This window comes from Salvelinus fontinalis, chromosome 35, assembly GCF_029448725.1.
Source record: "Salvelinus fontinalis isolate EN_2023a chromosome 35, ASM2944872v1, whole genome shotgun sequence".
Taxonomy (NCBI): domain Eukaryota; kingdom Metazoa; phylum Chordata; class Actinopteri; order Salmoniformes; family Salmonidae; genus Salvelinus; species Salvelinus fontinalis.
This window is the reverse complement of record NC_074699.1, coordinates 35925185-35952567: the sequence shown is the minus strand read 5'-3', so window position 1 is coordinate 35952567 and position 27383 is coordinate 35925185. Positions and strand designations below refer to the sequence as shown.

General features: G+C 45.5%; 1 protein-coding gene across 5 annotated transcripts; it reads right to left on the bottom strand.

Annotated features, from left to right (window-relative positions):
- Nucleotides 1-7742: 7742 nt before the first annotated feature.
- Nucleotides 7743-27248, bottom strand: mrpl46 (mitochondrial ribosomal protein L46). 5 transcript variants are annotated; one of them, XM_055900074.1, is made up of 5 exons: nt 26963-27248; nt 23068-23272; nt 20133-20166; nt 17266-17402; nt 7743-15725 (listed from the first exon to the last, which is right to left on the bottom strand). In XM_055900074.1, exons 1-5 carry the CDS (start codon nt 27221-27223, stop codon nt 15484-15486), a joined length of 879 nt encoding a protein of 292 aa, XP_055756049.1. In that variant the 5' UTR covers nt 27224-27248; the 3' UTR covers nt 7743-15483. The 5 variants fall into 5 exon arrangements, with proteins under 5 accessions (XP_055756049.1, XP_055756047.1, XP_055756048.1 ...); XM_055900072.1 differs by lacking the exon at nt 20133-20166 and adding an exon at nt 20055-20088; XM_055900073.1 differs by lacking the exon at nt 20133-20166 and adding an exon at nt 19743-19776.
- Nucleotides 27249-27383: the final 135 nt, after the last annotated feature.

Genomic DNA, 27383 nt, shown 5'->3' with positions numbered 1-27383 from the left:
GTGCACTACTTTAGACCAGGGCCCATAGGGTAGTAGTGCACTACTTTAGACCAGGGTCTATAGGGTAGTAGTGCACTACTGTTGACCAGGGTCTATAGGGTAGTAGTGCACTACTTTAGACCAGGGTCTATAGGGCTGTAGTGCACTACTTTAGACCAGGGTCTATAGGGTAGTAGTGCACTACTGTTGACCAGGGTCTATAGGGTAGTAGTGTACTACTTTAGACCAGGACCCATAGGGTAGTAGTGCACTACTTTAGACCAGGGTCTATAGGGTAGTAGTGCACTACTGTTGACCAGGGTCTATAGGGTAGTAGTGCACTACTGTTGACCAGGGTCTATAGGGTAGTAGTGCACTACTGTTGACCAGGGTCTATAGGGTAGTAGTGCACTACTGTTGACCAGGGTCTATAGGGTAGTAGTGCACTACTGTTGACCAGGGTCTATAGGGTAGTAGTGCACTACTGTTGACCAGGGTCTATAGGGTAGTAGTGCACTACTTTAGACCAAGGCCCATAGGGTAGTAGTGCACTACTTTAAACCAGGGCCCATAGGGTAGTAGTGCACTACTTTGAACCAGGGCCCATAGGGTAGTAGTGCACTACTTTAGACCAGGGTCTATAGGGTAGTAGTGCACTACTTTAGACCAGGGTCTATAGGGTAGTAGTGCACTACTTTAGACCAGGGTCTATAGGGTAGTAGTGCACTACTTTAGACCAGGACCCATAGGGTAGTAGTGTACTACTTCAGACCAGGGCCCATAGGGTAGTAGTGTACTACTTCAGACCAGGGCCCATAGGGTAGTAGTGCACTACTTTAGACCAGGGCCCATAGGGTAGTAGTGCACTACTTTAGACCAGGGCCCATAGGGTAGTAGTGCACTACTTTAGACCAGGGCCCATAGGGTAGTAGTGCACTACTTTAGACCAGGGCCCATACGGTAGTAGTGCACTACTTTAGACCAGGGCCCATAGGGTAGTAGTGCACTATATAGGGAATAGAGTGCCATTTTGGATGCAGGCCAATGAGATGTTAGTATGAGTATGTAAGAGGTCTACTCAGTACCATCGTTGACAGAGAGAGATAATATTGGGAAACATTATCAAAGGAAGGCCCTTGGAAAAAGTGCTTACAGTGTCGTTTTTAGAAACAGACTGTTTACATCTTGAATAAGCTGTGGTTCTGCAGCTTTGGGAAAGTGGAGTACAAGGGTACGGTATATAATCATTTAGTTTGGTTAGTTAAGGTATATAATCACTTAGTTAGGTTAGGGTAGTTAAGGTATATAATCATTTAGTTAGGTTAGGGTAGTTACGGTATATAATCATTTAGTTAGGGTAGTTACGGTATATAATCATTTAGTTAGGGTAGTTATGGTATATAATCATTTAGTTAGGGTAGTTAAGGTATATAATCATTTAGTTAGGGTAGTTATGGTATATAATCATTTAGTTAGGGTAGTTAAGGTATATAATCATTTAGTTAGGGTAGTTATGGTATATAATCATTTAGTTAGGGTAGTTATGGTATATAATCATTTAGTTGGGTTAGTTATGGTATATAATCATTTAGTTAGGGTAGTTATGGTATATAATCATTTAGTTAGGGTAGTTATGGTATATAATCATTTAGTTGGGTTAGTTATGGTATATAATCATTTAGTTAGGGTAGTTACGGTATTTAATAATTTAGTTAGGTTAGGGTAGTTATGGTATATAATAATTTAGTTAGGTTAGGGTAGTTATGGTATATAATAATTTAGTTGGGTTAGGGTAGTTATGGTATATAATAATTTAGTTAGGTTAGGGTAGTTATGGTATATAATAATTTAGTTGGGTTAGGGTAGTTATGGTATATAATAATTTAGTTAGGTTAGGGTAGTTATGGTATATAATCATTTAGTTAGGGTAGTTAGGGTATATAATCATTTAGTTAGGGTAGTTAAGGTATATAATCATTTAGTTGGGTTAGTTATGGTATATAATCATTTAGTTAGCGTAGTTAAGGTATATAATCATTTAGTTAGGGTAGTTAAGGTATATAATCATTTAGTTAGGGTAGTTAAGGTATATAATCATTTAGTTAGTTTAGTTATGGTATATAATCATTTAGTTAGGTGAGGGTAGTTATGGTATTTAATCATTTAGTTAGGGTAGTTAAGGTATATAATCATTTAGTTGGGTTAGTTATGGTATATAATCATTTAGTTAGGGTAGTTACGGTATATAATCATTCAGTTAGGGTAGTTACGGCATATAATCATTTAGTTAGGGTAGTTATGGTATATAATCATTTAGTTAGGGTAGTTAGGGTATATAATAATTTAGTTAGGGTAGTTATGGTATATAATCATTTAGTTAGGGTAGCTATGGTATATAATCATTTAGTTAGGGTAGCTATGGTATATAATCATTTAGTTAGGGTAGTTAAGGTATATAATCGTTTAGTTGGGTTGGTTACGGTATATAATCATTTAGTTGGGTTAGTTACGGTATATAATCATTTAGTTAGGTTAGTTATGGTATATAATCATTTAGTTGGGTGAGGGTAGTTATGGTATTTAATCATTTAGTTAGGGTAGTTACGGTATATAATCATTTAGTTAGGTTAGTTATGGTATATAATCATTTAGTTGGGTAAGGGTAGTTATGGTATATAATCATTTAGTTAGGGTAGTTACGGTATATAATCATTTAGTTAGGGTAGTTATGGTATATAATCATTTAGTTGGGTTAGGGTAGTTATGGTATATAATCATTTAGTTAGGGTAGTTAGGGTATATAATAATTTAGTTAGGGTAGCTAGGGTATATAATCATTTAGTTAGGGTAGCTATGGTATATAATCATTTAGTTAGGGTAGTTATGGTATTTAATCATTTAGTTGGGTTAGGGTAGTTATGGTATATAATAATTTAGTTGGGTTAGTGTAGTTATGGTATATAATCATTTAGTTGGGTTAGGGTAGTTATGGTATATAATCATTTAGTTAGGGTAGTTAGGGTATATAATCATTTAGTTAGGGTAGTTAGGGTATATAATCATTTAGTTAGGGTAGCTAGGGTACATAATCATTTAGTTAGGGTAGCTATGGTATATAATCATTTAGTTAGGGTAGTTACGGTATATAATCATTTAGTTAGGGTAGTTATGGTATATAATCATTTAGTTGGGTTAGGGTAGTTATGGTATAAAATCATTTAGTTAGGGTAGTTAGGGTATATAATAATTTAGCTAGGGTATATAATCATTTAGTTAGGGTAGCTATGGTATATAATCATTTAGTTAGGGTAGCTATGGTATTTAATCATTTAGTTGGGTTAGGGTAGTTATGGTATATAATCATTTAGTTAGGGTAGTTATGGTATATAATCATTTAGTTAGGTTAGGGTAGTTATGGTATATAATAATTTAGTTAGGTTAGGGTAGTTATGTTGTACACCAGAGCCTATGGGTCCAGCTCAAAAGTAGTGCACTACATAGTGGAATACTGTGCCATTTGTGACGACGCCATATAACTTCAACATTTATGACAACGTCCTCTTCATCCACTCGTCCTCTTCATCCACTCGTCCTCTTCATCCACTCGTCCCCGAAGACACAAATAGAGACGACAAGCTGATTCCAGGAGACTGGATGAAAATGTTGAAATCAAAATGCACTTACCTGGAAGCTCACTCATTTCAGAGTGGAAGTGTTTCGGCAGTGGAGGAAAAAGTACCCAACTGTTATACTCTTAGAGCAGGAAGTAGGGGTTGCTGCAGCAGGACGGAGCGAACAAGACCCCACCTGTTAAACTCTTAGAGCAGGAAGTAGGGGTTGCTGCAGCAGGACGGAGCGAACAAGTCCCCACCTGTTATACTCTTAGAGCAGGAAGTAGGGGTTGCTGCAGCAGGACGGAGCGAACAAGACCCCACCTGTTATACTCAGAGCAGGAAGTAGGGGGTGCTGCAGCAGGACGGAGCGAACAAGACCCCACCTGTTATACTCTTAGAGCAGGAAGTAGGGGGTGCTGCAGCAGGACGGAGCGAACAAGACCCCACCTGTTATACTCTTAGAGCAGGAAGTAGGGGTTGCTGCAGCAGGACGGAGCGAACAAGACCCCACCTGTTATACTCTTAGAGCAGGAAGTAGGGGTTGCTGCAGCAGGACGGAGCGAACAAGACCCCACCTGTTATACTCTTAGAGCAGGAAGTAGGGGTTGCTGCAGCAGGATGGAGCGAACAAGACCCCACCTGTTATACTCTTAGAGCAGGAAGTAGGGGTTGCTGCAGCAGGACGGAGCGAACAAGACCCCACCTGTTATACTCTTAGAGCAGGAAGTAGGGGTTGCTGCAGCAGGACGGAGCGAACAAGTCCCCACCTGTTATACTCTTAGAGCAGGAAGTAGGGGTTGCTGCAGCAGGACGGAGCGAACAAGACCCCACCTGTTATACTCTTAGAGCAGGAAGTAGGGGCTGCTGCAGCAGGACGGAGCGAACAAGTCCCCACCTGTTATACTCTTAGAGCAGGAAGTAGGGGTTGCTACAGCAGGACGGAGAGAACAAGACCCCACCTGTTATACTCTTAGAGCAGGAAGTAGGGGTTGCTGCAGCAGGACGGAGCGAACAAGACCCCACCTGTTATACTCTTAGAGCAGGAAGTAGGGGGTGCTGCAGCAGGACGGAGCGAACAAGACCCCACCTGTTATACTCTTAGAGCAGGAAGTAGGGGGTGCTGCAGCAGGACGGAGCGAACAAGACCCCACCTGTTATACTCTTAGAGCAGGAAGTAGGGGTTGCTACAGCAGGACAGAGCGAACAAGTCCCCACCTGTTATACTCTTAGAGCAGGAAGTAGGGGTTGCTGCAGCAGGACGGAGCAAACAAGACCCCACCTGTTATACACTTAGAGCAGGAAGTAGGGGTTGCTGCAGCAGGACGGAGCGAACAAGACCCCACCTGTTATACTCTTAGAGCAGGAAGTAGGGGTTGCTGCAGCAGGACGGAGCGAACAAGTCCCCACCTGTTATACTCTTAGAGCAGGAAGTAGGGGTTGCTGCAGCAGGACGGAGCGAACAAGACCCCACCTGTTATACTCTTAGAGCAGGAAGTAGGGGTTGCTGCAGCAGGACGGAGCGAACAAGTCCCCACCTGTTATACTCTTAGAGCAGGAAGTAGGGGTTGCTGCAGCAGGACGGAGCGAACAAGTCCCCACCTGTTATACTCTTAGAGCAGGAAGTAGGGGTTGCTGCAGCAGGACGGAGCGAACAAGTCCCCACCTGTTATACTCTTACAGCAGGAAGTAGGGGCTGCTGCAGCAGGACGGAGCGAACAAGACCCCACCTGTTATACTCTTAGAGCAGGAAGTAGGGGTTGCTGCAGCAGGACGGAGCGAACAAGACCCCACCTGTTATACTCTTAGAGCAGGAAGTAGGGGTTGCTGCAGCAGGACGGAGCGAACAAGTCCCCACCTGTTATACTCTTAGAGCAGGAAGTAGGGGTTGCTGCAGCAGGACGGAGCGAACAAGACCCCACCTGTTATACTCTTAGAGCAGGAAGTAGGGGTTGCTGCAGCAGGACGGAGCGAACAAGACCCCACCTGTTATACTCTTAGAGCAGGAAGTAGGGGTTGCTGCAGCAGGACGGAGCGAACAAGTCCCCACCTGTTATACTCTTAGAGCAGGAAGTAGGGGTTGCTGCAGCAGGACGGAGCGAACAAGACCCCACCTGTTATACTCTTAGAGCAGGAAGTAGGGGTTGCTGCAGCAGGACGGAGCGAACAAGTCCCCACCTGTTATACTCTTAGAGCAGGAAGTAGGGGTTGCTGCAGCAGGACGGAGCGAACAAGTCCCCACCTGTTATACTCTTAGAGCAGGAAGTAGGGGTTGCTGCAGCAGGACGGAGCGAACAAGTCCCCACCTGTTATACTCTTACAGCAGGAAGTAGGGGCTGCTGCAGCAGGACGGAGCGAACAAGACCCCACCTGTTATACTCTTAGAGCAGGAAGTAGGGGTTGCTGCAGCAGGACGGAGCGAACAAGACCCCACCTGTTATACTCTTAGAGCAGGAAGTAGGGGTTGCTGCAGCAGGACGGAGCGAACAAGTCCCCACCTGTTATACTCTTAGAGCAGGAAGTAGGGGTTGCTGCAGCAGGACGGAGCGAACAAGACCCCACCTGTTATACTCTTAGAGCAGGAAGTAGGGGTTGCTACAGCAGGACAGAGCGAACAAGTCCCCACCTGTTATACTCTTAGAGCAGGAAGTAGGGGTTGCTGCAGCAGGACGGAGCGAACAAGACCCCACCTGTTATACTCTTAGAGCAGGAAGTAGGGGTTGCTGCAGCAGGACGGAGCGAACAAGTCCCCACCTGTTATACTCTTAGAGCAGGAAGTAGGGGTTGCTCTAGCAGGACGGAGCGAACAAGTCCCCACCTGTTATACTCTTAGAGCAGGAAGTAGGGGTTGCTGCAGCAGGACGGAGCGAACAGGTAAAAAGACAGATCTTAATTCAGCCAAGGAAAAACATCTCAACATAATGAAACATGCCATTTAAAGAACTGGTATATATTAATAAATAGGTCTACAATAATTACAATGATATACAATAATACTAAAACAAATTATAAATACAAAAAAATACAAAAAATAAAGTTTAAATAATGTCATCCTACCTGAATAGAGCTTCAGGAGCATTTGTGTGGTATTAAGAAATATGCTGCTGTTGTGTCTCTGGCATCATTAAAGGTGAAGACTTATTTTTATCAAATAAATTCTCTGTAGTTATTATTACGCGATTAAACTAATTAATCACGTAAATGGAATTAACTGGGAAGTCGGGGCACCAAGGAAAATATTCAGATTACAAAGTTATAATTTTCCTAATATAACTTTCAGATATTTTAATATCTGATCAATTAGTCTTCTAATTAATGAATTATTATTTACCTCACGTTAGTCTCATTCCAAATGTCGTAAATATTTGGTTATCTGCACGAACCCAGTCTTCACTATGAGTCATCCATACATCAATTGTCTTAAAATCATTTATTAACTAACTAAATAAATCACAGAACTGCATAAACAAACAGTAGATATAGTAACAAGGAAATGATAGGGGAATGTGCCCTAGTGGGCTAAACCGGCATGGCGGCTTGTTAGACAAAGGGACTGAGAAGGGCGCGAAAGATAAGACACTACAAAGTTGATAATTATAACAACTGAAATGCTAATCCTTTGCACATGAACGCTCACTCATTCGGGAATAATTGCAACCAATATATATATTTACGCTCAGTGTGTCATCGTGATCTCTGTTGGGAAGTTAGTTTCTGTTGGAGAGATTGTCCGCCCTCTCTCTCTGCCGTGGTTAGAATGGATAGTTCAGAGTAACATTCAGCAATGTTGTTATAGAATAGATGTTTCGGCGGTTGTCGGTCTTCGCATTCGCGGATACATCATTTCTAGCTGCAGACTAGTAATTAGTATTGAAGAGTAGTTCTTATTCTGTCGGATCGATCGTCTCAGAGTTTAACCACGTGGTATGGTTAAAAGATTCAGCAATATACTCAAACCTTAGCTCCCTCTGTGATGAGGTACTGGTCTGAAGATAAATTCCCAAGGTGGGGGTTATATTGGGAAGAGCAGAAAAAGGCTGTCCCATGACGCCAGATCAATGTCTGTGCTCATGGGGCGGGCCAAAGACTTAGTTAACTTTAAAGGGAATTGGGTTCCCTTTCATTAAACAGTTTAAAATCACATTACATAAGTTCACAAATAGTTTCATCTTTACTCATTCATTTTATACAAAAATTAGATGCAAACCTCATAACTGAGACTCTTGTATAAACAGAGTTATGGTAATGTGGCTGTATTGTCTCTCATGAGTTTCACAAACATTAAACGAAACGGACCGGTCGTAGCTGGATTCTTCCCCGACCGTGTACACATTCTACAAAACATGGACACTGTTCAGTTCTCAAGTTCTATGCTGGAGAAGAGGTTCCTTTGTTCTCCTGTGAAACCGTCTCTCTCTATACTGTCTGGCCATGAGGAAGAGAGTCTCCTCCAGGAATTTACGACCTGAGATAACAGCAGCCTGGGTGTAGGAGAGAGAGAGAGGGAAGGCACGCTATACCCAAAGAGGGCCACGTCATGACACTGCTAATGTCGTCGATCATGTAGGCTAAATGACGTAGAATTGCATGAAATGCGTTTATAAAAGCCCCCCCCCCCAACTCAAAACATCTTCCTGCAGCTATGGGCATACTGAGGAACAGTAGAGACAATGAACCAATAGAAAGTCACCTAGTAACAGTAGACACCTTAAAATGACCCAATAGAAAGTCACCCAGTAAAATACGATAAGTATATTTAAAACCAAATACTTTTACAAAAATATCAAAAGGAAAAGTATCATTTGAAATTAACCAAATTACTTATATATTTAAAAAAAATCTTTCTTTTTAAATTTACAGATAGCCAGGGGAACACTCAGACTTCCTTTACAAACGAAGCATGTGTTTAGTGAGTCCTCCAGATCAGAGGCTAGACGGGATGACCAGGGATGTTCTCTGTTTAGTGAGTCCTCCAGAAAGGATGACCAGGGATGTTCTCTTGATAAGTGTGAATTGGACCATTTCCTGTCCTGCTAAACGTTCAAAATGTAACGAGTACTTTTAGGTGTCAGGGAAAATGCATGGAGTAAAAAGTATATTATTTTATTTAGCAATATAGTGAAGTAAAAGTTGTCAAAAATATGTATATTAAAGTAAAGTACAGATACCCCTAAAAAACTACTTAGGTAGAACTTTAAAGTATTTTTACTGAAGTACTTTACACCAGTGGAAGAGGGGATATTTCTATCATTAGTGAAGGGACAGTTGAATCTGAGAGGGTCTGTGTGCATCCCTATGTACTCTGGGCCGAATATAGAGGCACTGTCTGACCAGCCTGTCTCACTACTGCCATCTAGTGGACAGGACAATACACTGTTCTGACCAGTCTCACTACTGCCATCTAGTGGACAGGACAATACACTGTTCTGACCAGCCTGTCTCACTACTGCCATCTAGTGGACAGGACAATACACTGTCTGACCAGTCTCACTACTGCCATCTAGTGGACAGGACAATACACTGTTCTGACCAGCCTGTCTCACTACTGCCATCTAGTGGACAGGACAATACACTGTTCTGACCAGTCTCACTACTGCCATCTAGTGGACAGGACAATACACTGTTCTGACCAGTCTCACTACTGCCATCTAGTGGACAGGACAATACACTGTTCTGACCAGTCTCACTACTGCCATCTAGTGGACAGGACAATACACTGTTCTGACCAGCCTCTGTCTCACTACTGCCATCTAGTGGACAGGACAATACACTGTTCTGACCAGTCTCACTACTGCCATCTAGTGGACAGGACAATACACTGTTCTGACCAGCCTGTCTCACTACTGCCATCTAGTGGACAGGACAATACACTGTTCTGACCAGCCTCACTACTGCCATCTAGTGGACAGGACAATACACTGTTCTGACCAGCCTGTCTCACTACTGCCATCTAGTGGACAGGACAATACACTGTTCTGACCAGTCTCACTACTGCCATCTAGTGGACAGGACAATACACTGTTCTGACCAGTCTCACTACTGCCATCTAGTGGACAGGACAATACACTGTTCTGACCAGCCTGTCTCACTACTGCCATCTAGTGGACAGGACAATACACTGTTCTGACCAGCCTCACTACTGCCATCTAGTGGACAGGACAATACACTGTCTGACCAGCCTGTCTCACTACTGCCATCTAGTGGACAGGACAATACACTGTCTGACCAGCCTCTGTCTCACTACTGCCATCTAGTGGACAGGACAATACACTGTTCTGACCAGTCTCACTACTGCCATCTAGTGGACAGGACAATACACTGTTCTGACCAGTCTCACTACTGCCATCTAGTGGACAGGACAATACACTGTTCTGACCAGCCTGTCTCACTACTGCCATCTAGTGGACAGGACAATACACTGTTCTGACCAGTCTCTGTCTCACTACTGCCATCTAGTGGACAGGACAATACACTGTTCTGACCAGCCTCTGTCTCACTACTGCCATCTAGTGGACAGGACAATACACTGTTCTGACCAGTCTCACTACTGCCATCTAGTGGACAGGACAATACACTGTTCTGACCAGTCTCACTACTGCCATCTAGTGGACAGGACAATACACTGTTCTGACCAGTCTCTGTCTCACTACTGCCATCTAGTGGACAGGACAATACACTGTCTGACCAGCCTGTCTCACTACTGCCATCTAGTGGACAGGACAATACACTGTTCTGACCAGCCTCTGTCTCACTACTGCCATCTAGTGGACAGGACAATACACTGTTCTGACCAGTCTCTGTCTCACTACTGCCATCTAGTGGACAGGACAATACACTGTCTGACCAGCCTGTCTCACTACTGCCATCTAGTGGACAGGACAATACACTGTTCTGACCAGTCTCACTACTGCCATCTAGTGGACAGGACAATACACTGTTCTGACCAGCCTCTGTCTCACTACTGCCATCTAGTGGACAGGACAATACACTGTTCTGACCAGTCTCACTACTGCCATCTAGTGGACAGGACAATACACTGTTCTGACCAGTCTCACTACTGCCATCTAGTGGACAGGACAATACACTGTTCTGACCAGTCTCACTACTGCCATCTAGTGGACAGGACAATACACTGTCTGACCAGCCTGTCTCACTACTGCCATCTAGTGGACAGGACAATACACTGTTCTGACCAGCCTCACTACTGCCATCTAGTGGACAGGACAATACACTGTTCTGACCAGCCTCTGTCTCACTACTGCCATCTAGTGGACAGGACAATACACTGTTCTGACCAGTCTCACTACTGCCATCTAGTGGACAGGACAATACACTGTTCTGACCAGCCTGTCTCACTACTGCCATCTAGTGGACAGGACAATACACTGTTCTGACCAGCCTCTGTCTCACTACTGCCATCTAGTGGACAGGACAATACACTGTTCTGACCAGCCTGTCTCACTACTGCCATCTAGTGGACAGGACAATACACTGTTCTGACCAGTCTCACTACTGCCATCTAGTGGACAGGACAATACACTGTTCTGACCAGCCTCTGTCTCACTACTGCCATCTAGTGGACAGGACAATACACTGTTCTGACCAGTCTCACTACTGCCATCTAGTGGACAGGACAATACACTGTTCTGACCAGTCTCACTACTGCCATCTAGTGGACAGGACAATACACTGTTCTGACCAGCCTGTCTCACTACTGCCATCTAGTGGACAGGACAATACACTGTTCTGACCAGCCTGTCTCACTACTGCCATCTAGTGGACAGGACAATACACTGTTCTGACCAGTCTCACTACTGCCATCTAGTGGACAGGACAATACACTGTTCTGACCAGCCTGTCTCACTACTGCCATCTAGTGGACAGGACAATATACTGTTCTGACCAGCCTGTCTCACTACTGCCATCTAGTGGACAGGACAATACACTGTTCTGACCAGCCTCTGTCACACTACTGCCATCTAGTGGACAGGACAATACACTGTTCTGACCAGTCTCACTACTGCCATCTAGTGGACAGGACAATACACTGTTCTGACCAGCCTCTGTCTCACTACTGCCATCTAGTGGACAGGACAATACACTGTTCTGACCAGTCTCACTACTGCCATCTAGTGGACAGGACAATACACTGTTCTGACCAGTCTCACTACTGCCATCTAGTGGACAGGACAATACACTGTTCTGACCAGCCTGTCTCACTACTGCCATCTAGTGGACAGGACAATACACTGTTCTGACCAGCCTGTCTCACTACTGCCATCTAGTGGACAGGACAATACACTGTTCTGACCAGCCTGTCTCACTACTGCCATCTAGTGGACAGGACAATACACTGTTCTGACCAGTCTCACTACTGCCATCTAGTGGACAGGACAATACACTGTTCTGACCAGCCTCTGTCTCACTACTGCCATCTAGTGGACAGGACAATACACTGTTCTGACCAGTCTCTGTCTCACTACTGCCATCTAGTGGACAGGACAATACACTGTTCTGACCAGCCTGTCTCACTACTGCCATCTAGTGGACAGGACAATACACTGTTCTGACCAGCCTGTCTCACTACTGCCATCTAGTGGACAGGACAATACACTGTTCTGACCAGCCTGTCTCACTACTGCCATCTAGTGGACAGGACAATACACTGTTCTGACCAGCCTGTCTCACTACTGCCATCTAGTGGACAGGACAATACACTGTTCTGACCAGCCTGTCTCACTACTGCCATCTAGTGGACAGGACAATACACTGTTCTGACCAGCCTGTCTCACTACTGCCATCTAGTGGACAGGACAATACACTGTTCTGACCAGTCTCACTACTGCCATCTAGTGGACAGGACAATACACTGTTCTGACCAGCCTCTGTCTCACTACTGCCATCTAGTGGACAGGACAATACACTGTTCTGACCAGTCTCACTACTGCCATCTAGTGGACAGGACAATACACTGTTCTGACCAGTCTCACTACTGCCATCTAGTGGACAGGACAATACACTGTTCTGACCAGTCTCACTACTGCCATCTAGTGGACAGGACAATACACTGTTCTGACCAGTCTCACTACTGCCATCTAGTGGACAGGACAATACACTGTTCTGACCAGTCTCACTACTGCCATCTAGTGGACAGGACAATACACTGTTCTGACCAGCCTGTCTCACTACTGCCATCTAGTGGACAGGACAATACACTGTCTGACCAGCCTCTGTCTCACTACTGCCATCTAGTGGACAGGACAATACACTGTTCTGACCAGTCTCACTACTGCCATCTAGTGGACAGGACAATACACTGTTCTGACCAGTCTCTGTCTCACTACTGCCATCTAGTGGACAGGACAATACACTGTTCTGACCAGTCTCACTACTGCCATCTAGTGGACAGGACAATACACTGTTCTGACCAGTCTCACTACTGCCATCTATTGGACAGGACAATACACTGTTCTGACCAGTCTCACTACTGCCATCTAGTGGACAGGACAATACACTGTTCTGACCAGCCTGTCTCACTACTGCCATCTAGTGGACAGGACAATACACTGTTCTGACCAGTCTCACTACTGCCATCTAGTGGACAGGACAATACACTGTTCTGACCAGCCAGTCTCACTACTGCCATCTAGTGGACAGGACAATACACTGTTCTGACCAGTCTCACTACTGCCATCTAGTGGACAGGACAATACACTGTTCTGACCAGTCTCACTACTGCCATCTAGTGGACAGGACAATACACTGTCCTGACCAGTCTCACTACTGCCATCTAGTGGACAGGACAATACACTGTTCTGACCAGTCTCACTACTGCCATCTAGTGGACAGGACAATACACTGTTCTGACCAGCCTCACTACTGCCATCTAGTGGACAGGACAATACACTGTTCTGACCAGCCTGTCTCACTACTGCCATCTAGTGGACAGGACAATACACTGTTCTGACCAGTCTCACTACTGCCATCTAGTGGACAGGACAATACACTGTTCTGACCAGTCTCACTACTGCCATCTATTGGACAGGACAATACACTGTTCTGACCAGCCTCTGTCTCACTACTGCCATCTAGTGGACAGGACAATACACTGTTCTGACCAGTCTCACTACTGCCATCTAGTGGACAGGACAATACACTGTTCTGACCAGTCTCTGTCTCACTACTGCCATCTAGTGGACAGGACAATACACTGTTCTGACCAGTCTCACTACTGCCATCTAGTGGACAGGACAATACACTGTTCTGACCAGTCTGTCTCACTACTGCCATCTAGTGGACAGGACAATACACTGTTCTGACCAGTCTCACTACTGCCATCTAGTGGACAGGACAATACACTGTTCTGACCAGCCTGTCTCACTACTGCCATCTAGTGGACAGGACAATACACTGTTCTGACCAGCCTGTCTCACTACTGCCATCTAGTGGACAGGACAATACACTGTTCTGACCAGTCTCACTACTGCCATCTAGTGGACAGGACAATACACTGTTCTGACCAGTCTCACTACTGCCATCTAGTGGACAGGACAATACACTGTTCTGACCAGCCTGTCTCACTACTGCCATCTAGTGGACAGGACAATACACTGTTCTGACCAGCCTCTGTCTCACTACTGCCATCTAGTGGACAGGACAATACACTGTTCTGACCAGCCTGTCTCACTACTGCCATCTAGTGGACAGGACAATACACTGTTCTGACCAGTCTCACTACTGCCATCTAGTGGACAGGACAATACACTGTTCTGACCAGCCTCTGTCTCACTACTGCCATCTAGTGGACAGGACAATACACTGTTCTGACCAGTCTGTCTCACTACTGCCATCTAGTGGACAGGACAATACACTGTTCTGACCAGCCTGTCTCACTACTGCCATCTAGTGGACAGGACAATACACTGTTCTGACCAGCCTCTGTCTCACTACTGCCATCTAGTGGACAGGACAATACACTGTTCTGACCAGTCTCACTACTGCCATCTAGTGGACAGGACAATACACTGTTCTGACCAGTCTCACTACTGCCATCTAGTGGACAGGACAATACACTGTTCTGACCAGTCTCACTACTGCCATCTAGTGGACAGGACAATACACTGTTCTGACCAGCCTCTGTCTCACTACTGCCATCTAGTGGACAGGACAATACACTGTTCTGACCAGCCTCACTACTGCCATCTAGTGGACAGGACAATACACTGTTCTGACCAGTCTCACTACTGCCATCTAGTGGACAGGACAATACACTGTTCTGACCAGCCTGTCTCACTACTGCCATCTAGTGGACAGGACAATACACTGTCTGACCAGCCTGTCTCACTACTGCCATCTAGTGGACAGGACAATACACTGTTCTGACCAGCCTCACTACTGCCATCTAGTGGACAGGACAATACACTGTTCTGACCAGTCTCACTACTGCCATCTAGTGGACAGGACAATACACTGTTCTGACCAGTCTCTGTCTCACTACTGCCATCTAGTGGACAGGACAATACACTGTTCTGACCAGTCTCTGTCTCACTACTGCCATCTAGTGGACAGGACAATACACCGTCTGCATAGAACAACACACAAGCAAAGAGACTGGCTTTCTATCCTCTGGGATACAGGCCTACAGACAACACGGAATGGTTTATATGTTGGAACAACTGATTCACTTTAATCATCTTGCACACAAAGTGGATGGGCAGGAGAAGACAACAGGTGCTGTGACAGAAAAATGACGTCAAAGAGGACGTTCTAACAAGACATCTGTAACCTCTCATCACATCTTCTCCCTCAGCTCTGCATCAGATCTACTCCATCAGCTCTCATCACATCTTCTCCATCAGCTCTCATCAGATCTACTCCATCAGCTCTCATCAGATCACAGGTTGAGTATGAAGCGGTCAACTTTCTCCAAGTAAGATGGCTTCAGGTAACCCTGCAGTTCAGTCTTCTTCACCCACAGGAAAGGTTCTTTCTGACTGGCTGAACCAGCGGACAGTAAAGCTTTGAAAAAGAAGACCTTGGCTCCCACGCAGCTCTCTGTCCGGACATCTTTGGGGAACTTGTACCTGTACACTCCACAGGGGGTGTTGCCAAGGAACGTAGCCTTGAAATCAGCCTCTGGAACGAATAACAAACGTGGGCGTTAGAACAGAGTTGGAGAACACAGAATAAGTTAAATGGCAAGAGTCTTAACTGATATAGCAGTACAGTGTTTCAGGTGAAGGACTCGGTCACGATATAGAACTAGTATATCGTTAGATACAGAACTAGTATATCGTTAGATACAGAACTAGTATATCGTTAGATACAGAACTAGTATATCGTTAGATACAGAACTAGTATATCGTTAGATACAGAACTAGTATATCGTTAGATACAGAACTAGTATATCGTTAGATACAGAACTAGTATATCGTTAGATACAGAACTAGTATATCGTTAGATACAGAACTAGTATATCGTTAGATACAGAACTAGTATATCGTTAGATACAGAACTAGTATATCGTTAGATACAGAACTAGTATATCGTTAGATACAGAACTAGTATATCGTTAGATACAGAACTAGTATATCGTTAGATACAGAACTAGTATATCGTTAGATACAGAACTAGTATATCGTTAGATACAGAACTAGTATATCGTTAGATACAGAACTAGTATATAGTTAGATACAGAACTAGTATATAGTTAGATACAGAACTAGTATATAGTTAGATACAGAACTAGTATATAGTTAGATACAGAACTAGTATATAGTTAGATACAGAACTAGTATATAGTTAGATACAGAGCTAGTATATAGTTAGATACAGAGCTAGTATATAGTTAGATACAGAGCTAGTATATAGTTAGATACAGAGCTAGTATATAGTTAGATACAGAGCTAGTATATAGTTAGATACAGAACTAGTATATAGTTAGATACAGAACTAGTATATAGTTAGATACAGAACTAGTATATAGTTAGATACAGAACTAGTATATAGTTAGATACAGAACTAGTATATAGTTAGATACAGAACTAGTATATAGTTAGATACAGAACTAGTATATAGTTAGATACAGAACTAGTATAGTTAGATACAGAACTAGTATAGTTAGATATAGAACTAGTATAGTTAGATATAGAGCTAGTATAGTTAGATATAGAACTAGTATAGTTAGATACAGAACTAGTATAGTTAGATACAGAACTAGTATAGTTAGATACAGAACTAGTATAGTTAGATATAGAACTAGTATAGTTAGATACAGAACTAGTATAGTTAGATATAGAACTAGTATAGTTAGATATAGAACTAGTATAGTTAGATATAGAACTAGTATAGTTAGATACAGAACTAGTATAGTTAGATATAGAACTAGTATAGTTAGATACAGAACTAGTATAGTTAGATATAGAACTAGTATAGTTAGATATAGAGTCCTGATCAAAAACATTGCATACATCTCCTGCTCAAGCCTGTGCCAACTAGATATTTCTGGAATCTTCCACATGTCCAGAGTTCCAGCACTACAGAAGGTGTTGGACACCTGATGGAAATGTCTGACAGAGGAAACACTGCATCCCCCCCAAATTGGCCTCCTAATTCAGAGCACTACTTTTTGACTCGGGGCCTATAAAGTAGTGCACTAGATAGGGATTGATCTGACCTGGCAGGCTGCTGAGGACTCTCTCTGCGGTCTGTCGGAGAGTCTCCCCTGCCTCCCACGGGGCCTGAGGGAGCAGCCAGATGTTCTCTTTCCCGACAGTCTGCTGCACCAGCAGGACCAGGCTGTCTCCTAGACACCTCTCCACTGAGCCCTGCGGTGTCCCACCTACATCTGAAACACAGAATTACAGGTCAGCTTGACTGTCTCCTAGACACCTCTCCACTGAGCCCAGCGGTGTCCCACCTACATCTGAAACACAGAGTTACAGGTCAGTTTGACTGTCTCCTAGACACCTCTCCACTGAGCCCAGCGGTGTCCCACCTACATCTGAAACACAGAGTTACAGGTCAGTTTGACTGTCTCCTAGACACCTCTCCACTGAGCCCAGCGGTGTCCCACCTACATCTGAAACACAGAGTTACAGGTCAGTTTGACTGTCTCCTAGACACCTCTCCACTGAGCCCAGCGGTGTCCCAGCTACATCTGAAACACAGAGTTACAGGTCAGTTTGACTGTCTCCTAGACACCTCTCCACTGAGCCCAGCGGTGTCCCACCTACATCTGAAACACAGAGTTACAGGTCAGTTTGACTGTCTCCTAGACACCTCTCCACTGAGCCCAGCGGTGTCCCACCTACATCTGAAACACAGAGTTACAGGTCAGCTTGACTGTCTCCTAGACACCTCTCCACTGAGCCCAGCGGTGTCCCACCTACATCTGAAACACAGAGTTACAGGTCAGTTTGACTGTCTCCTAGACACCTCTCCACTGAGCCCAGCGGTGTCCCAGCTACATCTGAAACACAGAGTTACAGGTCAGTTTGACTGTCTCCTAGACACCTCTCCACTGAGCCCAGCGGTGTCCCAGCTACATCTGAAACACAGAGTTACAGGTCAGTTTGACTGTCTCCTAGACACCTCTCCACTGAGCCCAGCGGTGTCCCAGCTACATCTGAAACACAGAGTTACAGGTCAGTTTGACTGTCTCCTAGACACCTCTCCACTGAGCCCAGCGGTGTCCCAGCTACATCTGAAACACAGAGTTACAGGTCAGTTTGACTGTCTCCTAGACACCTCTCCACTGAGCCCAGCGGTGTCCCAGCTACATCTGAAACACAGAGTTACAGGTCAGTTTGACTGTCTCCTAGACACCTCTCCACTGAGCCCAGCGGTGTCCCAGCTACATCTGAAACACAGAGTTACAGGTCAGTTTGACTGTCTCCTAGACACCTCTCCACTGAGCCCAGCGGTGTCCCAGCTACATCTGAAACACAGAGTTACAGGTCAGTTTGACTGTCTCCTAGACACCTCTCCACTGAGCCCAGCGGTGTCCCAGCTACATCTGAAACACAGAGTTACAGGTCAGTTTGACTGTCTCCTAGACACCTCTCCACTGAGCCCAGCGGTGTCCCAGCTACATCTGAAACACAGAGTTACAGGTCAGTTTGACTGTCTCCTAGACACCTCTCCACTGAGCCCAGCGGTGTCCCACCTACATCTGAAACACAGAGTTACAGGTCAGCTTGACTGTCTCCTAGACACCTCTCCACTGAGCCCAGCGGTGTCCCAGCTACATCTGAAACACAGAGTTACAGGTCAGTTTGACTGTCTCCTAGACACCTCTCCACTGAGCCCAGCGGTGTCCCAGCTACATCTGAAACACAGAGTTACAGGTCAGTTTGACTGTCTCCTAGACACCTCTCCACTGAGCCCAGCGGTGTCCCAGCTACATCTGAAACACAGAGTTACAGGTCAGTTTGACTGTCTCCTAGACACCTCTCCACTGAGCCCAGCGGTGTCCCAGCTACATCTGAAACACAGAGTTACAGGTCAGTTTGACTGTCTCCTAGACACCTCTCCACTGAGCCCAGCGGTGTCCCAGCTACATCTGAAACACAGAGTTACAGGTCAGCTTGACTGTCTCCTAGACACCTCTCCACTGAGCCCAGCGGTGTCCCACCTACATCTGAAACACAGAGTTACAGGTCAGTTTGACTGTCTCCTAGACACCTCTCCACTGAGCCCTGCGGTGTCCCAGCTACATCTGAAACACAGAGTTACAGGTCAGTTTGACTGTCTCCTAGACACCTCTCCACTGAGCCCAGCGGTGTCCCACCTACATCTGAAACACAGAGTTACAGGTCAGCTTGACTGTCTCCTAGACACCTCTCCACTGAGCCCAGCGGTGTCCCACCTACATCTGAAACACAGAGTTACAGGTCAGCTTGACTGTCTCCTAGACACCTCTCCACTGAGCCCAGCGGTGTCCCAGCTACATCTGAAACACAGAGTTACAGGTCAGTTTGACTGTCTCCTAGACACCTCTCCACTGAGCCCAGCGGTGTCCCAGCTACATCTGAAACACAGAGTTACAGGTCAGTTTGACTGTCTCCTAGACACCTCTTCACTGAGCCCAGCGGTGTCCCAGCTACATCTGAAACACAGAGTTACAGGTCAGTTTGACTGTCTCCTAGACACCTCTCCACTGAGCCCAGCGGTGTCCCAGCTACATCTGAAACACAGAGTTACAGGTCAGTTTGACTGTCTCCTAGACACCTCTCCACTGAGCCCAGCGGTGTCCCAGCTACATCTGAAACACAGAGTTACAGGTCAGTTTGACTGTCTCCTAGACACCTCTCCACTGAGCCCAGCGGTGTCCCAGCTACATCTGAAACACAGAGTTACAGGTCAGTTTGACTGTCTCCTAGACACCTCTCCACTGAGCCCAGCGGTGTCCCACCTACATCTGAAACACAGAGTTACAGGTCAGTTTGACTGTCTCCTAGACACCTCTCCACTGAGCCCAGCGGTGTCCCAGCTACATCTGAAACACAGAGTTACAGGTCAGCTTGACTGTCTCCTAGACACCTCTCCACTGAGCCCAGCGGTGTCCCACCTACATCTGAAACACAGAGTTACACGTCAGTTTGACTGTCAATGTATTTTCCTACTATCACCGACTTTGTTTACTGACTACTTTGAGGGGAAATGTTGTCACTACGACTGTTGTCCCACCTAGCTATCTTGAGATGACTGGACTAACTGCAGGAGTCTCTGGATAAGACCGTCTGCTGAACGACTAACATGTCAATGTTCATGAAGCATTTCACTGTTAGTCTCCACCTGTTGGTCGTGAATCATTTCACTGTTAGTCTCCACCTGTTGGTCATGAAGCATTAAACACTGTTAGTCTCCACCTGTTGGTCATGAAGCATTAAACACTGTTAGTCTCCACCTGTTGGTCATGAAGCATTAAACACTGTTAGTCTCCACCTGTTGGTCGTGGAGCATTTCCCTGTTAGTCTCCACCTGTTGGTCGTGAATCATTTCCCTGTTAGTCTCCACCTGTTGTCTAGGAAGCAGTTCACTGTTAGTCTCCACCTGTTGTCTAGGAAGCAGTTCACTGTTAGTCTCTACCTGTTGGTCATGAAGCATTTCACTGTTAGTCTCCACCTGTTGGTCATGAAGCATTTCACTGTTAGTCTCCACCTGTTGGTCGTGAAGCATTAAACACTGTTAGTCTCCACCTGTTGGTCGTGAAACATTTCACTGTTAGTCTCCACCTGTTGGTCGTGAATCATTTCACTGTTAGTCTCCACCTGTTGGTCATGAAGCATTAAACACTGTTAGTCTCCACCTGTTGGTCATGAAGCATTTCACTGTTAGTCTCCACCTGTTGGTCATGAAGCAGTTCACTGTTAGTCTCCACCTGTTGGTCGTGAATCATTTCACTGTTAGTCTCCACCTGTTGGTCGTGAATCATTTCACTGTTAGTCTCCACCTGTTGGTCATGAAGCATTAAACACTGTTAGTCTCCACCTGTTGTTCGTGAAGCATGTCCCTGTTAGTCTCCACCTGTTGGTCGTGAAGCATTTCACTGTTAGTCTCCACCTGTTGGTCATGAAGCATTTCACTGTTAGTCTCCACCTGTTGGTCATGAAGCATTTCACTGTTAGTCTCCACCTGTTGGTCATGAAGCATTTCACTGTTAGTCTCCACCTGTTGGTCGTGAAGCATTAAACACTGTTAGTCTCCACCTGTTGGTCGTGAAACATTTCACTGTTAGTCTCCACCTGTTGGTCGTGAATCATTTCACTGTTAGTCTCCACCTGTTGGTCATGAAGCATTAAACACTGTTAGTCTCCACCTGTTGGTCATGAAGCATTTCCCTGTTAGTCTCCACCTGTTGGTCATGGAGCATTTCACTGTTAGTCTCCACCTGTTGGTCATGAAGCATTTCCCTGTTAGTCTCCACCTGTTGGTCATGAAGCATTTCACTGTTAGTCTCTACCTGTTGGTCGTGAAGCATTAAACACTGTTAGTCTCCACCTGTTGGTCGTGAATCATTTCACTGTTAGTCTCCACCTGTTGGTCATGAAGCATTAAACACTGTTAGTCTCCACCTGTTGGTCATGAAGCATTTCACTGTTAGTCTCCACCTGTTGGTCATGAAGCATTTCCCTGTTAGTCTCCACCTGTTGGTCATGAAACATTTCACTGTTAGTCTCCACCTGTTGGTCATGAAGCATTTCCCTGTTAGTCTCCACCTGTTGGTCATGAAGCATTAAACACTGTTAGTCTCCACCTGTTGGTCATGAAGCATTAAACACTGTTAGTCTCCACCTGTTGGTAATGAAGCATTAAACACTGTTAGTCTCCACCTGTTGGTCATGAAGCATTTCACTGTTAGTCTCCACCTGTTGGTCATGAAGCATTTCACTGTTAGTCTCCACCTGTTGTCTAGGAAGCAGTTCACTGTTAGTCTCCACCTGTTAGTCATGAAGCAGTTCACTGTTAGTCTCCACCTGTTGTCTAGGAAGCAGTTCACTGTTAGTCTCTACCTGTTGGTCATGAAGCATTTCACTGTTAGTCTCTACCTGTTGGTCATGAAGCATTTCACTGTTAGTCTCCACCTGTTGGTCATGAAGCATTTCACTGTTAGTCTCCACCTGTTGTCTAGGAAGCAGTTCACTGTTAGTCTCCACCTGTTGGTCATGAAGCATTTCACTGTTAGTCTCCACCTGTTGGTCATGAAGCATTTCACTGTTAGTCTCCACCTGTTGGTCATGAAGCAGTTCACTGTTAGTCTCCACCTGTTGTTCGTGAAGCATGTCACTGTTAGTCTCCACCTGTTGGTCATGAAACATTTCACTGTTAGTCTCTACCTGTTGGTCGTGAAGCATTAAACACTGTTAGTCTCCACCTGTTGGTCTTGAAGCATTAAACACTGTTAGTCTCCACCTGTTGGTCATGAAGCATTAAACACTGTTAGTCTCCACCTGTTGGTCATGAAGCATTAAACACTGTTAGTCTCCACCTGTTAGTCATGAAGCATTAAACACTGTTAGTCTCCACCTGTTGGTCATGAAGCATTTCACTGTTAGTCTCCACCTGTTAGTCATGAAGCATTTCACTGTTAGTCTCCACCTGTTGTTCATGAAGCATTAAACACTGTTAGTCTCCACCTGTTGGTCATGAAGCATTTCACTGTTAGTCTCCACCTGTTGTCTAGGAAGCAGTTCACTGTTAGTCTCCACCTGTTAGTCACGAAGCATTTCACTGTTAGTCTCCACCTGTTGGTCATGAAGCATTTCACTGTTAGTCTCCACCTGTTAGTCACGAAGCATTTCACTGTTAGTCTCCACCTGTTGTTCATGAAGCATTTCACTGTTAGTCTCCACCTGTTGTTCATGAAGCACGTGACCAATAACCTGTGATTTATTCTTTGATTTGTTCCTAGTGTTTTGTATAGTCAGTGTATAGGGAATAGGGTGCCATTTAGGACAAACTCTCTGATTCCTACCTCTGTCTCTGAGAGCAGGTTGGAAGTGTTTGAGATTCTGTTCCCAGGTGTCGTCCTGGTCCTGAGCTGTGATGGTCTCCTGGCCACCGTAGTCCGCCTCCTCCTCATCTGAATCGTAGTTGTCTGCCTGTTTACGAGCCATACGCTCCGCGTCCTCTAGGAGCCTCTGCTCGTGTTCCGACAGCAGGCTTCGCTCCAGCTCCATCTGGGATTAGCATATCACAACAGACGTCAGCCTCTCACTCCTAGGATATCACAAAGACGTCAGCCTCTCACTCCTAGGATATCACAAAGACGTCAGCCTCTCACTCCTAGGATATCACAAAGACGTCAGCCTCTCACTCCTAGGATATCACAACAGACGTCAGCCTCTCACTCCTAGGATATCACAAAAGACGTCAGCCTCTCACTCCTAGGAAATCACAACAGATATCATCCTCTCACTTCTATCACACACTAGTAATACACCTTCCCTGAGGAGAGGGGGCCTATTGGAGATCATTTCCAGCTTCCAAACAGCATGTATACTGGTGTGAGTTGGTACGTGGAAATAGCCTACCCTACACTAGGACTACAGTACTGCCGGTAGTCTACCCTCCACTAGGACTACAGTACTGCCGGTAGTCTACCCTCCACTAGGACTACAGTACTGCTGGTAGTCTACCCTCCACTAGGACTACAGTACTGCCGGTAGTCTACCCTCCACTAGGACTACAGTACTGCTGGTAGTCTACCCTCCACTAGGACTACAGTACTGCCGGTAGTCTACCCTCCACTAGGACTACAGTACTGCCGGTAGTCTACCCTCCACTAGGACTACAGTACTGCCGGTAGTCTACCCTCCACTAGGACTACAGTACTGCCGGTAGTCTACCCTCCACTAGGACTACAGTACTGCCGGTAGTCTACCCTCCACTAGGACTACAGTACTGCCGGTAGTCTACCCTCCACTAGGACTACAGTACTGCCGGTAGTCTACCCTCCACTAGGACTACAGTACTGCCGGTAGTCTACCCTCCACTAGGACTACAGTACTGCCGGTAGTCTACCCTCCACTAGGACTACAGTACTGCTGGTAGTCTACCCTCCACTAGGACTACAGTACTGCCGGTAGTCCACCCTCCACTAGGACTACAGTACTGCTGGTAGTCTACCCTCCACTAGGACTACAGTACTGGTTGGTAGTCTACCCTCCACTAGGACTACAGTACTGGTTGGTAGTCTACCCTCCACTAGGACTACAGTACTGGTTGGTAGTCTACCCTCCACTAGGACTACAGTACTGCTGGTAGTCTACCCTCCACTAGGACTACAGTACTGCTGGTAGTCTACCCTCCACTAGGACTACAGTACTGCCGGTAGTCTACCCTCCACTAGGACTACAGTACTGCCGGTAGTCTACCCTCCACTAGGACTACAGTACTGCCGGTAGTCTACCCTCCACTAGGACTACAGTACTGCTGGTAGTCTACCCTCCACTAGGACTACAGTACTGCCGGTAGTCTACCCTCCACTAGGACTACAGTACTGCTGGTAGTCTACCCTCCACTAGGACTACAGTACTGCCGGTAGTCTACCCTCCACTAGGACTACAGTACTGCCGGTAGTCTACCCTCCACTAGGACTACAGTACTGCCGGTAGTCTACCCTCCACTAGGACTACAGTACTGCCGGTAGTCTACCCTCCACTAGGACTACAGTACTGCCGGTAGTCTACCCTCCACTAGGACTACAGTACTGCCGGTAGTCTACCCTCCACTAGGACTACAGTACTGCCGGTAGTCTACCCTCCACTAGGACTACAGTACTGCCGGTAGTCTACCCTCCACTAGGACTACAGTACTGCCGGTAGTCAGAGCAATGGAGAGCAACACGGCGCAGGGTTTTATTCTAGCCTTACACTACTGATTCGCCATTGACAAACCCTCAGAGTATTCACTAGTGACTACAGCCATTGACAAACCCTCTCAGAGTATTCACTAGTGACTACAGCCGTTGACAAACCCTCTCTGAGTATTCACTAGTGACTACAGCCATTGACAAACCCTCAGAGTATTCACTAGTGACTACAGCCATTGACAAACCCTCAGAGTATTCACTAGTGACTACAGCCATTGACAAACCCTCTCTGAGTATTCACTAGTAACTACAGCCATTGACAAACCCTCTCTGAGTATTCACTAGTGACTACAGCCATTGACAAACCCTCTCTGAGTATTCACTAGTGACTACAGCCATTGACAAACCCTCTCTGAGTATTCACTAGTGACTACAGCCATTGACAAACCCTCTCTGAGTATTCACTAGTGACTACAGCCATTGACAAACCCTCTCAGAGTATTCACTAGTGACTACAGCCATTGACAAACCCTCTCTGAGTATTCACTAGCGACTACAGCCATTGACAAACCCTCTCTGAGTATTCACTAGCGACTACAGCCATTGACAAACCCTCAGAGTATTCACTAGTGACTACAGCCATTGACAAACCATCTCTGAGTATTCACTAGTGACTACAGCCGTTGACAAACCCTCTCTGAGTATTCACTAGTGACTACAGCCATTGACAAACCCTCAGAGTATTCACTAGTGACTACAGCCATTGACAAACCCTCTCTGAGTATTCACTAGTGACTACAGCCATTGACAAACCCTCTCTGAGTATTCACTAGTGACTACAGCCATTGACAAACCCTCTCTGAGTATTCACTAGTGACTACAGCCATTGACAAACCCTCTCTGAGTATTCACTAGTGACTACAGCCATTGACAAACCCTCTCTGAGTATTCACTAGTGACTACAGCCATTGACAAACCCTCTCTGAGTATTCACTAGTGACTACAGCCATTGACAAACCCTCTCAGAGTATTCACTAGTGACTACAGCCATTGACAAACCCTCTCTGAGTATTCACTAGCGACTACAGCCATTGACAAACCCTCTCTGAGTATTCACTAGCGACTACAGCCATTGACAAACCCTCAGAGTATTCACTAGTGACTACAGCCATTGACAAACCATCTCTGAGTATTCACTAGTGACTACAGCCGTTGACAAACCCTCTCTGAGTATTCACTAGTGACTACAGCCATTGACAAACCCTCTCTGAGTATTCACTAGTGACTACAGCCATTGACAAACCCTCTCTGAGTATTCACTAGTGACTACAGCCATTGACAAACCCTCTCTGAGTATTCACTAGTGACTACAGCCATTGACAAACCCTCTCTGAGTATTCACTAGTGACTACAGCCATTGACAAACCCTCTCAGAGTATTCACTAGTGACTACAGCCATTGACAAACCCTCTCTGAGTATTCACTAGCGACTACAGCCATTGACAAACCCTCTCTGAGTATTCACTAGCGACTACAGCCATTGACAAACCCTCAGAGTATTCACTAGTGACTACAGCCATTGACAAACCATCTCTGAGTATTCACTAGTGACTACAGCCGTTGACAAACCCTCTCTGAGTATTCACTAGTGACTACAGCCATTGACAAACCCTCTCTGAGTATTCACTAGTGACTACAGCCATTGACAAACCCTCTCTGAGTATTCACTAGTGACTACAGCCATTGACAAACCCTCTCTGAGTATTCACTAGTGACTACAGCCATTGACAAACCCTCTCTGAGTATTCACTAGTGACTACAGCCATTGACAAACCCTCTCAGAGTATTCACTAGTGACTACAGCCATTGACAAACCCTCTCTGAGTATTCACTAGCGACTACAGCCATTGACAAACCCTCTCTGAGTATTCACTAGCGACTACAGCCATTGACAAACCCTCAGAGTATTCACTAGTGACTACAGCCATTGACAAACCATCTCTGAGTATTCACTAGTGACTACAGCCATTGACAAATTGAATGAAAACACCTTTACCTGATGCATGAGCTCAGCGAATTGGTCTTCGATCGGGTTCCGCTCCTGTGATATGACAGGCAGCCTCTGGAGACACACCGCCCCGTACAGCTTCCACGGAGACGCGACGCTTTCCGTTTTACTGCTGGTCTGAGTTGCAGCTCGACAAGCATAACTGAGAGAAAATTGACGAACTCCTGTATGTTTTAGCCCCGTTCGTCTGACATTTGTAATAAATTGCCATAAAGGACGACTCGCCATCCTCGAGCAGGGCGCTGCCATCTTGATTCTCCAGTTTCCACCCACAATCCTCTGCGAAGAAGGGCGAGATTACGCTAAAGAATCAGGGGGAGGAAATGAAGATACATTTAGTTTGAAATAGAAAATATATAACATTAAGACGTAGCTTCATTGAAACATATTTGTTTAAATTGATCTTAGA